The sequence below is a fragment of the Parasteatoda tepidariorum genome, chromosome 6, assembly GCF_043381705.1.
Source record: "Parasteatoda tepidariorum isolate YZ-2023 chromosome 6, CAS_Ptep_4.0, whole genome shotgun sequence".
NCBI classification, from domain to species: Eukaryota; Metazoa; Arthropoda; class Arachnida; order Araneae; family Theridiidae; genus Parasteatoda; species Parasteatoda tepidariorum.
Genome location: NC_092209.1, coordinates 78642064 through 78657516, shown reverse-complemented (window position 1 = coordinate 78657516; position 15453 = coordinate 78642064). Strand labels below are relative to the sequence as shown.

At 25.7% G+C, this 15453-nt stretch overlaps 1 protein-coding gene across 2 annotated transcripts in view; it reads left to right on the top strand.

Annotated features, from left to right (window-relative positions):
- Positions 1-94: 94 nt before the first annotated feature.
- LOC107436588 (pyruvate dehydrogenase phosphatase regulatory subunit, mitochondrial) overlaps positions 95-15453 on the top strand; it is a 28320-nt gene continuing 12961 nt past the window's right edge. Inside the window, exons 1-8 of one of the 2 annotated variants that reach the window (XM_016048352.4) lie at positions 95-269; positions 4043-4300; positions 5673-5800; positions 6602-6683; positions 8032-8113; positions 10697-10778; positions 12017-12138; positions 13649-13763. In XM_016048352.4, coding sequence (XP_015903838.1) covers positions 4044-4300; positions 5673-5800; positions 6602-6683; positions 8032-8113; positions 10697-10778; positions 12017-12138; positions 13649-13763 — 868 coding nt within the window. In that variant the 5' untranslated portion in view covers positions 95-269; position 4043. The remainder of the gene's footprint in view (positions 270-4042; positions 4301-5672; positions 5801-6601; positions 6684-8031; positions 8114-10696; positions 10779-12016; positions 12139-13648; positions 13764-15453) is intronic. The other variant, XM_016048353.4, reaches the window with a different exon arrangement.

The following is a 15453-nucleotide window of genomic DNA, read 5'->3' as shown; positions in this document are numbered from 1 at the left end:
AGCATAGCTTTAATTTTTTTTCCTCAAGTAAACGAGAAAATCTCTAAAAAGAAATTTCTGTAAGCTGCAAGCTAGTTTGATGCTAAACCATAACAGAAAGTAAATAAATAAACAAAATGGTTTCTGTTTCTAGTTGCGTATCTGAATTGAATAATTTTAGAATAAATAATATCTATCTTTCTATTTAATTAAAATGAAATCAGGAATGCTAGATATCAATCGGCTTTGTTAATTGAAATTTGTCACAGAAAGGTTAATAACAACGTAAAGTAAGTTAACTTTTTATAAAATATATTGTCATGTTCTCAGTTATGAGAAATATTTAACATTTTTTCAATGTCATTCTGATATTTGATCATTTTTTTCAATTAAGATTTTAGAAAAATTAATTTTAATGTGGTGATACTTGAATTTCATTTTTTTTTTAACGTTTCACTGTTATGTAAAACATACTGTTGTGTAAGCTACATTAGACGGTTTTTCTGATGTTTTTCCTTTTTTCAAGTAATTTATTAAAGATAAATTTTTAAATTAATTTTTGCATTTTGGAAATATCATATTTGATTTTTAGAGGAAAAGAGGCTATTTTCCTTTTTTAACCTCTGCAGTTGCTGCCTTTTTTTAATGGAAATTGTTGTAAAAAATAACTTTATATCATATTAATCATTTCCTTCATCTCCTAACAACACAGCATTCTTAATGACATCTCTTAAATAACACAGCATTCCTCAAAAACATTAATTTGATTCCAGCAACTCTTCTCAATTAATTTTATTTCATATACCCAAGTTCTTCATGCACAATACACCAGACTTAATTTATGAGAATTCGCTCTGCAATATCAGTATTGATGATCATAATTCTTAAATGCTTTTCAATTCTTCCTAAATTCTGAACATATTTTAAAATATTGTACAATGAAGGATAAATCTTATATAGTATGATATACAATTGTTGGAAATGTAAGGAAAACACAGGGTATCCGCGTACCTGGAAAGTCATGAATTACAGCATTGAACAAAATTTGTCATGAAATGTCATGATTTTAACTATCTTTTTAAGAAAAATCATGAAAAGTCATGGATTTAGGTCGCCAAAAAATCTAATTTTTAAAATGGAATTTACCTCCTCCATACACATCATGGTGTTCCGAATGTCTGAATTTGCAACAAAATCCCCTCTCACAGTCATATTTGATTAAAATATAAAATGTTTTTATCCGTGTTCTTTAAAAATTATGGTGTTCTTTCCAAAAATGAAAGAAGAAAACTTTTCTAGAGGGAATTATCTTTTAAACTTCTGATTGCAGAATTTTTGTTATTATTTTTTATTTTATAAATTTAAAATTCTAGCTAAAGCTAGCCAAGCAAATTTTTTTTATTCCGAAATGAGAACAGAAAAATCAGGAGTATTTCTTTCCTTTCCGATGACCAAGAAAAGTATCTGCAGAAAAAAAGAGGGAAAAAAATTTTTGCTTTTGGATTTTTTTCCAGTTATTATATTGCTTCAACTCTTTCTTTACCAGGGCTCGAAAAAACTCAGAAATTTTACTCATCCCCGAGGACGGCTTGTCCAACAATGTACCCGTCCTCCTTTGAAACTAACCCGTCGCTTCTAAATAAATAAAAATATAATTTTCTCTTATTTATTACAAACATTTATATAAATTGCACAATGAATTAGTAGTTACTAGGATTACAAATACTAGGATTACATTATACAGTAATAAAAGAAATACTAGGTTACTAATTGTAAAACCTAGTATTTCTATTATGAAATAATTTAAATAACTATGGTTAAGTTATCTGTCAATTATCATGTCAATTTATCCGATGATACTACGTTTTTTAAATGAGTCAAATATGATGTTTGCCAGTTCCACAATCAAGCCAATGATTTACAGAGGTTTCTGCACAGAAATCTGAAAGAGGTTTTCCTTTTAGGTAGATGTTCAGAAATGCGTTTAACGCTTCTTGTTTAAGACCAGTAAATAATGTTCTTTTTTTGTAAGTTCATTGCTGAAAAGCCCCTTTCAACCGCTGCAGTACTCCCAGAAAGAGAAAACATCAATTCCTCTATGCGCAGCATGTTGCTGTATTTCGAGATTAGAGGGTCATTTTAGAAGAGAGGCGCTAGACTCTTGTAAAATAACGAAAATTGAAAATGTATCACGAACATTAACGGGAAAATGGCCGTCCGTGCGGACGCTGGATTCGAGAAGTTTGTTGTCCGCGGGGAATTTTTACCCGCCGAGGACGGGCGGTTTTTCGAGCCCTGTTTTTTACCCTGTTTTTTAATTTCAAAAATTTATAAATATGAAGATGCAAAGTATAACAGTTATGGTTATACCTATCATTTCAATGAATGTTATTTCAATGAATGATTATAATACTTTTTTTAATTTATTGTTGTTGTTTTTTTGTCGGGGAAAATAGTAACTTCGTTAAGTCATGAAAAATTCTTGGAATTAATCATAGAAAGTCATGAATTTGAAAATCTAAAATGAAGCAGATACCCTGAAAACAGTAATTGCAGAAACAGATGTATTGCAGACTTTCTGTTGTTGTACTAATTAGTTCAAGTTAATATTTACTTTTATTTCATGTATTGAAAGTGTTTGCAGTGTGTTATAAAATTTGTAATAAATTTTATTTTTTTAATCAAATATCTCACAGTAAAGCCAAAACGCAACTATACATGTACTGAAATAAAATTGGAAATATACATGTGTCAATAATGTTTAACAACTGTTTAGTTAGTTTTTAAAATTGATAGGGGTGATAGTATTCTGGTTGTATCCCTGAATTCTGGGTCTAATAACTAGAAGCAGTTCATGTGATCTTGAACAATATCACCGAAAAAGACCATTGGTTTGTGAACTTCAGCAAATTAAAAAATTTTTAACTTTTGCTAAACTCTGTTAATGAGACATTTACATACATGTAATTCTTCTGCCAATTTGATTATTTTGCTTTGGTGAATTTTTTTCCATTTTGAATGTTTGGAACTGTGTTGAAATCTGTTTCATATTGTGATTCTTACTCACGTGATTTTAATGTCAAACATGGATTTTCATCTTTACTTAAATTAAAAGTTATGCTTTGCGATTCCTATTCGCGCGATAAAAAAATCCAATATCACGATTTTTATTAGCACTTTTTTAAAATCCAATATCGCGTTTCATTTTCATGCGAATTAAAACTTAAATGTTGCAATTCATAGGCACACGTTTTTGAAATACATTATTATGATTCATATTCACTTGGTTGTAATATCAAACATCGATTTTTGTATTTATCCGTACTTTAAAAAATACGCATTGCGATTCATATTCACGCAACCTCAAAATTATTTTCCGGATTTGTATTCAGGCAAATCAAAAATTTCATATCGTAATTTATATTTTCGCGTTTTTAAAATCCCATTTCGCTATTTATATTAATGTGATCATAAAATTCAATGTCGGGATTCATATTCACGCAATTTTAAAATTTAATGTCGAGATTCTTGTAAGAAATAAGTTTTTTTCTTGAATTAGTTACTATAAAAGAGTGATATTCTTCATTAGTAGGTAATTTAATTCTAAATGTTTGTTCAAAAAATTATGTACATAAACTTAATGTCGAGATTCTAATAAAAAATAAGTTTTTTTCATGAATTAGTTACTATAAAAGTGTGATATTTTTCATTAGTAGTTAATTTTATTCTAAATGTTAGTTCAAAGAGTTATGTTACATAAACTTAATGTCGAGATTCTTGTAAGAAATAATTTTTTTTCATAAATTAGTTACTATAAAAGTGTGATATTCTTTATTAGTAGGTAATTTAATTCTAAATGTTTGTTCAAAAAATTATGTTACATACGAAACATGTATGGTATATAAATTTATATTTTGATTTTAGTTTTATACCCATAAAATTTTCAGGGTTTTTTATTTTGTGTCACAATTACTCCTGATAAGATGTTCTTATTTATTATTTTTTAATTAACAACTAGTTTTTATTTATTTATTTTTTTAATAAAATTTACTTTCTTTTTCAGAATGGTATCTATTTTCGGTGCGAATTCGATGTTAATCAGCCCATCCAAACATTTTCTTAGACTTTGCCATCCATTAGGAGCTTTCTTTGGTGCCAAAGATGGACACAAGACAATATTCGAATCAAAGCAGCTTTCTACTAATTCTGTACCTCAATCAGTACAAGTTATCATTTGCGGAGCTGGTGCCGTTGGAAATTCTGTTGCCTATCATATGAACCAAAATAATTGGAAGGATATTGTAGTGTTGGAGCAAAGCAAGTTAGAAAACTTCTGCAGACTTACTGATTTTTTCAATTTATACAGATAATGATTATTTTTAAAACATCAGATTTATAATTTTTAACAAATTTATTTTTGGCCCTAGATATGATTACTGGTTACATTTGTAATTTTGTTAGCAGATTCATCTTTAAGGAAAAAAAATTAATTTAATAATTACAATATATTCTTATCTGAGCTGTGATGGCTCAGGGGGAAGCGCTCTCCTTCCAATTAGGTGAACTGGGATCAAATCCCAGCAATGGCTGAACAATACGAACTTCGCATCTGGCTTGCACCAACCACAATGTTGACATACAATATTCTACATTGTAGATGGATCATGAATTAGAGTGTCCTTGCCCTCAGACTAACCATGGGAGGTTTTAGTGGTTTTCCACTTTATGTAACGACAATGGAAGTTAGTTCCGCAAATAGTCCTCTGTGAAGGTAATTTTCTCCCAATACTTGATCCAATAGTTCCCTTGTCTTCTGGATTGGGTTCAAAATTACAAGGTTACAGAGCTGAACTTTAGTTGTCGTAAAATAAGGTATGCACAACCTTTTTCATTTAGTGGGTCACAGAAACTTAAGAAATGCTATGTTGGGAGCAAACATAAGTAACGTAAAACTGTAATTGTACAAATTAACTTACGGTGTATTTATATCTTAATTTTAAGTAACCTGTATATACGTTGTAATATGTAAAATAGGCAAAATTTTGCATTTCTGTGCAAGTGCAGAAATCATAGCCATAAATTAAACTTGTAAAAAGAAATTATTGCAATCAAGTTCAGAGTTGTGCTAAAGCAATAAATAAATAAGAAAACTTATATGACCAGTGCAAAAATTTTATTAAAGGAAATTAGCTTTCTAATACAGCTTTTTTTTTTCAAGGCAGAATAAAACTTTTATTTTCCTTATTTTTTGTATTTTTATTAAGATTTAAAACTGTTCAGGGACCAAGTCTCACACATCGAGAGTCAGTGTTGACCCGCAGGCTATAAGTTATGCCTCCCTGCCCTAAGCCATTTTAAAGTAGCATTAAAGTATCTATTATTAAAAATTATATTGTATTATACTCTAAAAAATTATAACTTATTGTCATTGATATTACTTCTGTTATTTTTAAAAAAATTATTGGTCTTCAATTTTAATAGCTAATGTCTTGATTAGTATCAGTAATATTTTAAGAAATTAACTAGTGAGTTATTAAAATGTATATGAAAAATCGTTTAATTATGATATGATATCATTGAAAATTAATGAAAATCTTTAGTTTAAAATTGGAGGATTTAAACTGAGAGAAGGTTTTAATTATTTTATGAGAAATCTTTGTATTTTGTGATTAAATGCTTCATTTGTCTCTTAGAATTGGTAGTGGTGATTCTTGGCGGAGTTGTGGCATTGTTGGCCATTTTCATTCTACTACTGAAGGTCGTTTGACAACATACAGCTCTGAGTTATATAAACAATTACAGAATGAAGGTCATGATATTGGTAAATATAGGTTTTTTAGATAGATATTTATGTATGAAATATGACAGTATGAAATTTTTGTAGTGTTTTAGTTTTTTTTATATATGAAATATTAGCGTTGGTTGAAACTTTTTGAATTTTATTTAATTCGCTAATCACAGATAGCCGGTTTATTTTTTTTACTTTCTATTCTGTTTTTGTAATCAATTATTTTTACTTTTATTAGTTTATGTTTATAGGAATATGTTGAAAGTGTTCAAAATTTTGTGAATTTCTATAGACTTTCATTATTACATAGCTCTTAGCTGACCAATGCTGCCATATAAGCAGTATGGAACTTTTACTTCCCATGTTGTGTATATGGTGAAAAAAATCAATAATTCATTATTTTATCATTTTTATTATTATTCTGCAAATTGTGAAACTACGATTATACATTGGGAAGAAGCAAAACTTAAAGTATTTTTGGACTGTTCAGGGTTAAAATAATTAAATTTAAAATAAATCACAAAAAATATCAATTTTTTACATTTTACCCTTGCCATTAATCATAATTATTTAAAGCATTATTATTTAAATTTAGAAATTTTTCTCAAATGTTTGTATAAATAACTTGAAATAATTATAATTGTTATGCTTTTTTAAATATACTTATGTTGAAAAGTATCAAATTCAAATTAATATAAGTTGCCACTAGGTAGCCTCTCAGTGTCCAAGGCAATTTATTTATTTTCTTTTTAAAAATTTATAAATTAAATTAAATTTGTCTGTTAAATTTATTTATAAAGCAATGTTTTCTTATATTGAACATGTTTTTTAAAGGGTACAGAACAACAGGTTCTGTTAATATTGCCAGAACAAAAGAAAGAATGATAGAATTAAGAAGACTTGAAGCTGAAGCAAGGTAATAAATATATAACAAGGTTTTATTTTCTTTTAAAGATTTTATTATGTATGAATGCTTTTTGTTTTTTACAGCCTTAATTTTTGTATTAAAAAAAAGTATTTATTTGCAGTTCGCTGACACTTCTTGAAACTATAAAACTAATTTTTATATCATACAGTGAGGTTTAGCTTTATATGAAATTTGGTGCTATATAGATGTTTCCATGTATCATTAAACTTCCCTTCTAAACATGGCAATATATCTAAGAAACTGATAAATATCAATGCATTAAAATAATTTTTAAGTAGAAATACTTTGAAACACAAAAATATACACTAAAATAATTATTATTTATGGAATATTATCTTTAAAAGTAATAATTATTATTTTTAGAATATCATTAGACTTACCTTCTAAGCATGGCAATATATCTAAGGAACTGATAAATATTAGTGCTTTGAAATAATTTTTAAGTATAAATACCTTAAAACAGAAAAATATACACTATAATTATTAATTAATGGAATAAAATTGAAATTATTTGGAGTATTAAAAATAAAATGAAACAAAATTATCAATTTTGCTTTGCTTTCAAGAATGAAAAGTTGATGTGACACATGAAGAATTGCAGTTAATCTTCTATATAAAATTTTATTCACTTACATACAAGAAGATTCTATGTAATTTTGACTTGTTAAATTCTATTAAGGAGACATAAGGAAACATAATGTTTGAATCTACAAAAAGGAGGGTACTAAAAGAAAGTGATTATTTTATGGCCACATCATTCACGAAACTTGAATATAATGATATTTCTAGTTCAGTCCTTTTAAGAGACAACAGTTTGTGCCAAACCTTATGAGAATATAGCATTCCCCCTCCCAAAATAATAATAATTCTTTATTAGAATTAAAGAACAAAAATATCATTTATTAATTAAGTTGCGGCCCATTGTAGAAAGTGTAATGACTTGTTCCTTGAACCCAATCTTTTTCATGAATGCAAAGGTGTCCATTTTGAAAATTTCTAATTATGTATTTTAGGTAGTAATTTTTTAAAATATGTTTTTGGAATATATTATTGTTGATATAATAAGCATTAAAGTAGTATATGTGTTTTTTCTTTTTATACTTTCACAGCCTTTAATTTTGTTACAACTAAATTATTACTATATCATTTGTATTTGGAGAAGCATAGTCCCATTACTAGCTTCTATGTGACATGAAAATAAGTATATTCATTCTATTTCAATAGCAACTTTTATATAATTACGTTTTCATTATTGATTTCAAATATCATATAACTCTCATTCTACTATATCATATTTTTTACTGTTAATACCATATTTACTTTTTACCCTTGTCAGGATCCATGGAATCAAGTGTGAGATTTTAGATTCAAAATCAATCAAGAAATTTCATCCTTTTGCCAAAACAGAAGATCTAGAAGTAAATGCAAATTATATCTTTAAGTGTTTTTGAACTAGTTATTGAGTTTTGTTTGTAAGTGGTTTATATATATTTTTTGTCCACCTTCGCAAATTTTGTCACTGATTTTAATTTATATCAATGGCGAATTTTGTAATTGTAGTAAATGTATAACGGTGAAAATTTTGTTTAAGTCATTACTCACGCTAAAAGTGGTATTGTTATTTAGTATACTAGGAGACTTCTCTTTCATAACCCCATGGTGGTCTTTTATTCATCTTTGTTTTTTCTGTAAAATTCGACACTTTAAAAAAAGATCATTTTGTTCATAAAATATGTAATTAAAATATAATATATAATGAAAATAGAATATGTAATTAAAATATAATATATAATTTAAATATAATATATAATTTAAGTATAATATATAATTTAAATATAATATATAATTTAAATACAATATATAGTTTAAATATAATATATAATTTTATATTAGAAAATTTCGTTCATTGTTATACGATGATCAAATACTTGAATTTGAAAAATAATTAGTTGCACTTGAAACGAAGATTTTTAAACTGAGGAATATGGTATGTGTGGTAAAAGTAATAAATGAGATGTAATTCAACTTGTTAATGTTATATATTAACCTATAATATTAACAGTCATTATTATAATGTTAACAATCTTAATTGTTATAACAATTCAAATTGCAAAAGGTTGTTATCTCGCTAAAGACATTTATATTTTAAAAATTTTTGATTTAAATGCATTGATCTATATCTGGAAACATCTGATCGCTTTTAATTATTTCTTTTACTTATTTTTTTATCCATATTTTCGTTACTATTCAAGTCAAGTTGGTGCTAATACAATGGTGATTTCAAGGAAAATAAATTTTTTGACAACAATGTTGCATAAATAATCATTATTCAAATTAAAAATAGTGGGAAAAATTCACGAAAAGAGTACTTAAAATTACAATAACTTTAAAACAAATTGTAATTTTCCAAGAAAAAAAAACTTACATTAAGTTTATGAATTAAAATAGCTTTTTAAATTCTGGAAAAAGTACCGAAAAGTAAAAGTACTGTTAAAGAACCAATCTGAAATCAAGAACCAATCTGGAACCGAAGAATCAACTATATTAATGAACAGTTTGTCATAAAATCTTATGTTTGAATAAATGGGTTTTATTTCTATATTACCCCAATCACCTCAGTTCTTTTAATATAGGTATTTTTTAATTGTGATTAAGTGTTTTTAATTTTTTGTTATTTTATAGTTTCATTTTTTTAATGATTTTTTAATTTTTTCTTTTTATTATTTTAAAATATGTTCTTTTTTTAAAAAAAATCTTAATTTATATAAATTTTGGATTTATTCAATGCTGAATTAGTTATAATTTTTTTAAAATCATCTGCAGAATGATCTGCAGAACCCTCATAAAGGTGGATCAAGTGGAGCATTTGCTTAAGGCTCTGCACTTTTAGGACTCATAAAATATTAAATAAAAAAAATTAAAAATTTTAATTTTTTATAAAAAAATATTTTATGGATGAAAATTAAGCTTTCTTAACTGTTTCTATAATATTTCTTAGGCGTCGCTCTTAAAGACAGTAGTGTATGCACTTCTAGATACCATAAAACTCAAAATCGTTGAAATATAAAATTAATATACATTTAAACATTTTTCTGTGAACATATAAATGGAGTCTATAGCTGAAAACTTTTATTTTTCTAAAAACCCTATGAATGATATATTATTGATAAAAATTAAATGGTAATGTAAATTTGAAAATTAGATATAAAAAATTATTACAAAAAGTTATGTTGTGCATTTTTAGTGATAAATTGATTTCGACGTAACATATTTCATTTAGCATAGAGGATCTCTGTACTGAAGAAAGAGAATATTTAAAGGTACCGTTTTCTCCAGGACCACACAAAATTTGAATTTTAAAATTTGATGAAAATCTGAGTTATTTAATATAAGTTAAGAAAGATAATATTTAGCTTTTAAGGATATATTCTAGATAGAAATTTAGTGAAAGAAGGTGCCAAGTAACAAATTAAAAGAGCATAAAATCAGGGTTTAGAAACAAGCCTTGAACAGCTGTATCTAAAGAACATAAATATCATTGTCTATGCTGTTCAATAATGTGGCTAAAAATGAAAAAATTGTATTATGTTAAAAAAATTTTACTGTTCTTAATTTTTTTTTCTCTGATGTGTTAAGTGATTCATTGAAATATAATTTAGAACCTGCTTTCACGTATCTCTATTGTCATTAGTAAATGTAAATTATGAAAAAATTTTATTTTACATGACTATTTTAACCTACTTATTATTAAAAATATTTCTTTTAGAAAAATGTACGACATTAGTTTTACCCTTGCTTCATGGTAAATAATATTATTTATCAAAATTATTCAAAATGTTGTAAATTTAGCTATCCATTGCTTGAATGTAATATTTACCTGTATGTGTTTAAATATTTTGGAATAAAAATTTTTTTTCAATAATATTGTAAAGTTAAAAATGACAAATTCAACTATGATTGTATGAGCAATTAAGTGTTTATACATATCTTTATGTTTCCAGGGTGGTATATGGGTCCCAAATGATGGAGTTGTTAATCCTCTTAGTGTTTGCAATGCTTTAGCAAAAGTGTCACAAGATAAAGGTATTAGTGTTAACATATATTTTGCCACTTTATTTAAACATTTCTTTATATTTGTGTGATTGATTTTTTTGTACTTGATTACTTAACGTTCTAAATAGTTCACTTTTTTTTATTGGCATTTATGAATATTAGTTAGTATATATTTCAGATCGAATCAAAACTCTACTGCTTATATATTTATATGTATGCGAATTTGAATAAAAATATGATAATTATTTTTTAAACGTGTAACCCTGGTTTTTCATTAATTTCTTTCTTTTTTGTTGTTGCTATATTAGAGCGTATTAATTAAGTCATTTGAGGAGGAAAAAAGATCATTTTTTAAAAAAAACATTTGTATGATTTTGCAAAAAAAATATTACTTCTTTTAAAATGTTAAGTCATTTTTACATCAAAACTTAAAAGTAGTGAAAGTAGAATTTATTCATAATTTATAAGTAATTGCTTGGACAATAAGTATTTTATTTTTCTTAGTGTCTATTCTCTTGAAGTCTAATCTGTACACACATCAATATAATAGCATTTTAAAAAAAAATTTTTGTCTGTTTTTTAAAAGCTATTTGTGATACTTTTATAATTTTGCATTAAAATATCAAATGATAGTTTGAATAAAAAGGCATTATTTGATACTTTTTTGTAAAATGTTACATAGTTGCTAATTCTTAATTTTACCATGCTGATTATTTACTTATGAATATATTTTTTGATAACCATATTAATTATCAAGCATTTATTTTATTATTATATTATCAAATATTGGTATTGGAAGATATATTCATCAAAAATAATAATTATTTTAATTTTGATAAATATTTCTTTAGATAATTATGCCAAACTATGTAAATTTTTATAATTGTAATTTTGCCTATAAATATATCCTTTGATAATTTTGTGCTATCTAAAGAATTTCATGAAGAATAAATTAAATTCTTCATCCATCGCATTGCTTAATCATCACTGCAATTTATAACAGAAATATATTACTCAATGTTTTTCTTTTTACTAATTATTTATACATTTCTTAGATTTTATTATTTGTGGATTTAAATAATTGGTTTATTGATTTAAACTCCATATGTTTTGAAACTTAAAATTTAAATGGCACTGTAATGCTAAATAAGAAATTATCAAAATTATTGTTACTGCAAAAAGTTTATTTTAGATTTTTTTTTATTTAATTTTTTTTATGAAGGAAAAATATTAAATTAAAGTATTTTATTTAATTTTTTATCTTTCAGGTGTTAAATATTTTGAAGGTTGCAAAGTGTTAGAAATTTTGACTAATGGTTGGAAAGTGACTGGAGTTAAAACCAATTTAGGTGTAATTCATTGTGAATATCTCATCTTATGTACAGGAATGGTATGATTTTTTTTAAAAATTTTCTTTGTTAAATATATTTTGTATATTTAAATGTTTTTGAGAGCTAAATGTTATATGCGTTGATAGATTAGAATGAATAATCAAGAATATGGGCTTGGTTTAAATAATAAAAGCTATAATTACATGATAATCACAATAATTTGATCATTTATTGGGCTCAATTTTCTGGCAATGGGCTCTTAAGTCAAACTATTCATTTAATCCAAACCATGTATGTAATGAGATTTTAACACTTATTGGGCTCAATTTGCTGGCAATGGGTTCTTAAGTCAAACTTTTCATTTAATCAAATCCATGTATGTAATGAGATTTTAACACTTATTGGGCCCAATTTGCTGGCAATGGGTTCTTAAGTCAAGCTATTCATTTAATCAAAACCATGTGTGTAATGAGATTTTAACACTGCTTACCAATTTAGAAAATGATACAAATTATTTTTAACATTCTGCATTATGTAATCTGATGTACAAACATGTATTTAAAATTACATGTTTCATAAAAATTGAAGGGCGTGCTATATTCCATTTTTCTAATTTCACTATATTTTAAGAACTCTTTTCTTCTTACCCAAATGTACTGCAAATCCATCTTGTACTACTCTCAATCGATATTTTTGATGAAGAAAAATCGAAAAATACCAAAGTTGTTAGGAAACAACAAACCCTTCAATTTCCCCCTTTATTTAAATACTTATACAGACTAAACAATTTATTATCCTGGATAGCTAAACTTTACATGACTTATATTTTTTAAGGGTGATAAGCTGTTTATTCATAAAATTTTATTTTCTATTATTATATATATTTAAAAAAAACAATTTTGAAAGTTACATGTGAAGTTCATATTTTTAATACAAATTTAACCTAGAAATTAATATTTTTGATCATTTTAGAATTAAGAAGGAATTGATAAAATTTTTTATTGTCATTAAGTGTGTGGATGCCTGCTGCAAATTTCTTTTATAAAGGAACGTAATAATATGATATTTGCAAAGGGCAAATAATAACTATAATTAATTAATAGAGAAAATAACAATAGGACTATCTGTATTTTAAATAATTGCTCAAATATTCCTTTTTAAGTAGCAAATATATGTTGAAATTATTGGATACTAAAAAATTTATTATTTCCTTCAGAATGTCCGTAATCTCTTTGAAAACATATTTATAAAAGCACATTTCACATATAACAATTTCATAAAGTAATTTGCTTAAGCTAAATATCTACCTAATGAAAAATTTAATTTTATGTTAAAAATATCATTAGACATAAATTTCTAAGTTTCAGTGTCCCTAATTGTCAATCGAATACCTCCACTGACTGGGTTCTTGGGGCTTTGCTCTTTTCTCAACCTTCCTTTGCATGGGTAGTTTAAAAAATATTTTCTTGAAGCAAATTGTGTAATATGCTAAAAAATATTTTTTTTTTAAATATTTAATTCCAAAATTTTATTCTTCATTTAAAAATGTATATAATATTTATGTTTTAGTGGACAAGAAACTTGGGTATAAGCTGTATTCCAACTTTCCGTGTGCCTATCCACCCAGCAGAAAATGGCTATGTTCTCACTAGACCTGTACCAGGTCTAACACCTACCACTCCAAGTAAATTATAAGTGTGTTTTATTATAATTAATTAGAGTTTATTTTTAAATTTTTTCAATTATATTTACTTTTTTATTTGAATTGTTTTTTTTTACCACAATTTTATAGCAACTAAGTGTGTTCATTTTTTTTTTCTTTTTTAAACTTTTGCTTCATATTTTAAAACAAAAATACTCTATTTGCAAATTCAAATTTCATTATGTGTTATTTTAATGGTATTTTGTACAAATTTGTTCAAATAGCATGGCAATTAAAGATGTGGTTGTAATTTTTCAAATTAAATGCTGTTTATTGTCATTTTATTCATAGTTGATGATTACTTAAATCCTATTACTTTATCTGAGGGAATTATTAAATTTAAATGTCAAAATAATTGTTTAAAGGCAAACTTGTTTATGACAAAACCTAATATCTTTTGGGAAATGATTAAAACCTTTTAAGAAATGAAGTTAGAACGAATTAAATCGTCAACTAATTAAATGACTGAATTAATTAAATGACGTCAAATGAATTAAGTTAAAACCTTTTAAGAAATGATTGGTTTAAGAAACCTATAAAATATGTGGTTGAAGAATATCTTGTATATATCCAGAAATGTTTCACAAAACTTCTTAAAAGTTTTTTTAAATTTTTTCCCCTGATTGATTGTTAATTTTTTTAAAATCTATGTTGAGAAATTTGCATTATTTTAAAGTAGGTGTGGTAATAAATTTGGCCGAAATAAAGAGTAACGCTAAATCATTTAAACTGGAAGCAATTTTTAAAAATTTTCTTGCCCTTTTTGCGCATTGTGCCTCGGTTCATTCAAGTATTATAATTCTCAGCTCTTTTTATGTATAATTTCTGTTGCTTGGTGTTTAACACGCAAATTGTTTCAAACCCTTTGTTAAACCCTAACAAATTTGACCTCTACTTATGTACCGAGAAAAGAAATTCAGTTATCTTACATAATTGCATTCGTTGTCAAAATTTACTTTTCTGTGATCATCTATGGCTTTTTTTTATAAAGTTTTTAAAAATATGTAAATACCAATACTATTTGGATTAAATATCTTAAATTATATCTTTTAAAGTTGTAAATTTTATGAAGCAGTATATTTTTTTAAAGCTTATCAAATTGAGAAAATTAATGAAACAGTAACAATAAATTTATCTTTAAGAATATTTTTATTCTATTGCTTCAATTTTTCTTTATTGCTTCAAAAGATGGAAAGTTTCTCTATGGTTTTTTAGCATAATTTTTTATGCTGTACCATTTTAATTTGTTTGTTTTACTATCTTTCCATGAAAATTTCATTTTTTTCTTTTCTTACCCTGAAACTAAATCTTCTTTCTTTATTTTCTCCAATTAGTTTGTGAATATTTTATGTTGCATTACACTTACATTATAATTCTCCATAGTCACATATTCTTATAAAACTATGCTTTTTAACTAAAAACATATGCTCAGTTTAAAAAATAAATTCAATGTTGTGGTTTAACTGGGTTTTGTTCTGCAGTTGCACTTTTAAACCCACCCAGCTTTAGATTGTTGGGACGAAACTTGCCTTGAAAAAAAGTGGATTGTGCACAATGCTGACAACTTTGTCATAATCATGCTAATAATCACAAATTTGTTGAGTATTATTCTCCTGGCTCACAACAGTCTGTTGTGGAAATGCTTTACTTTACTGTTGCAACCATTATGTTT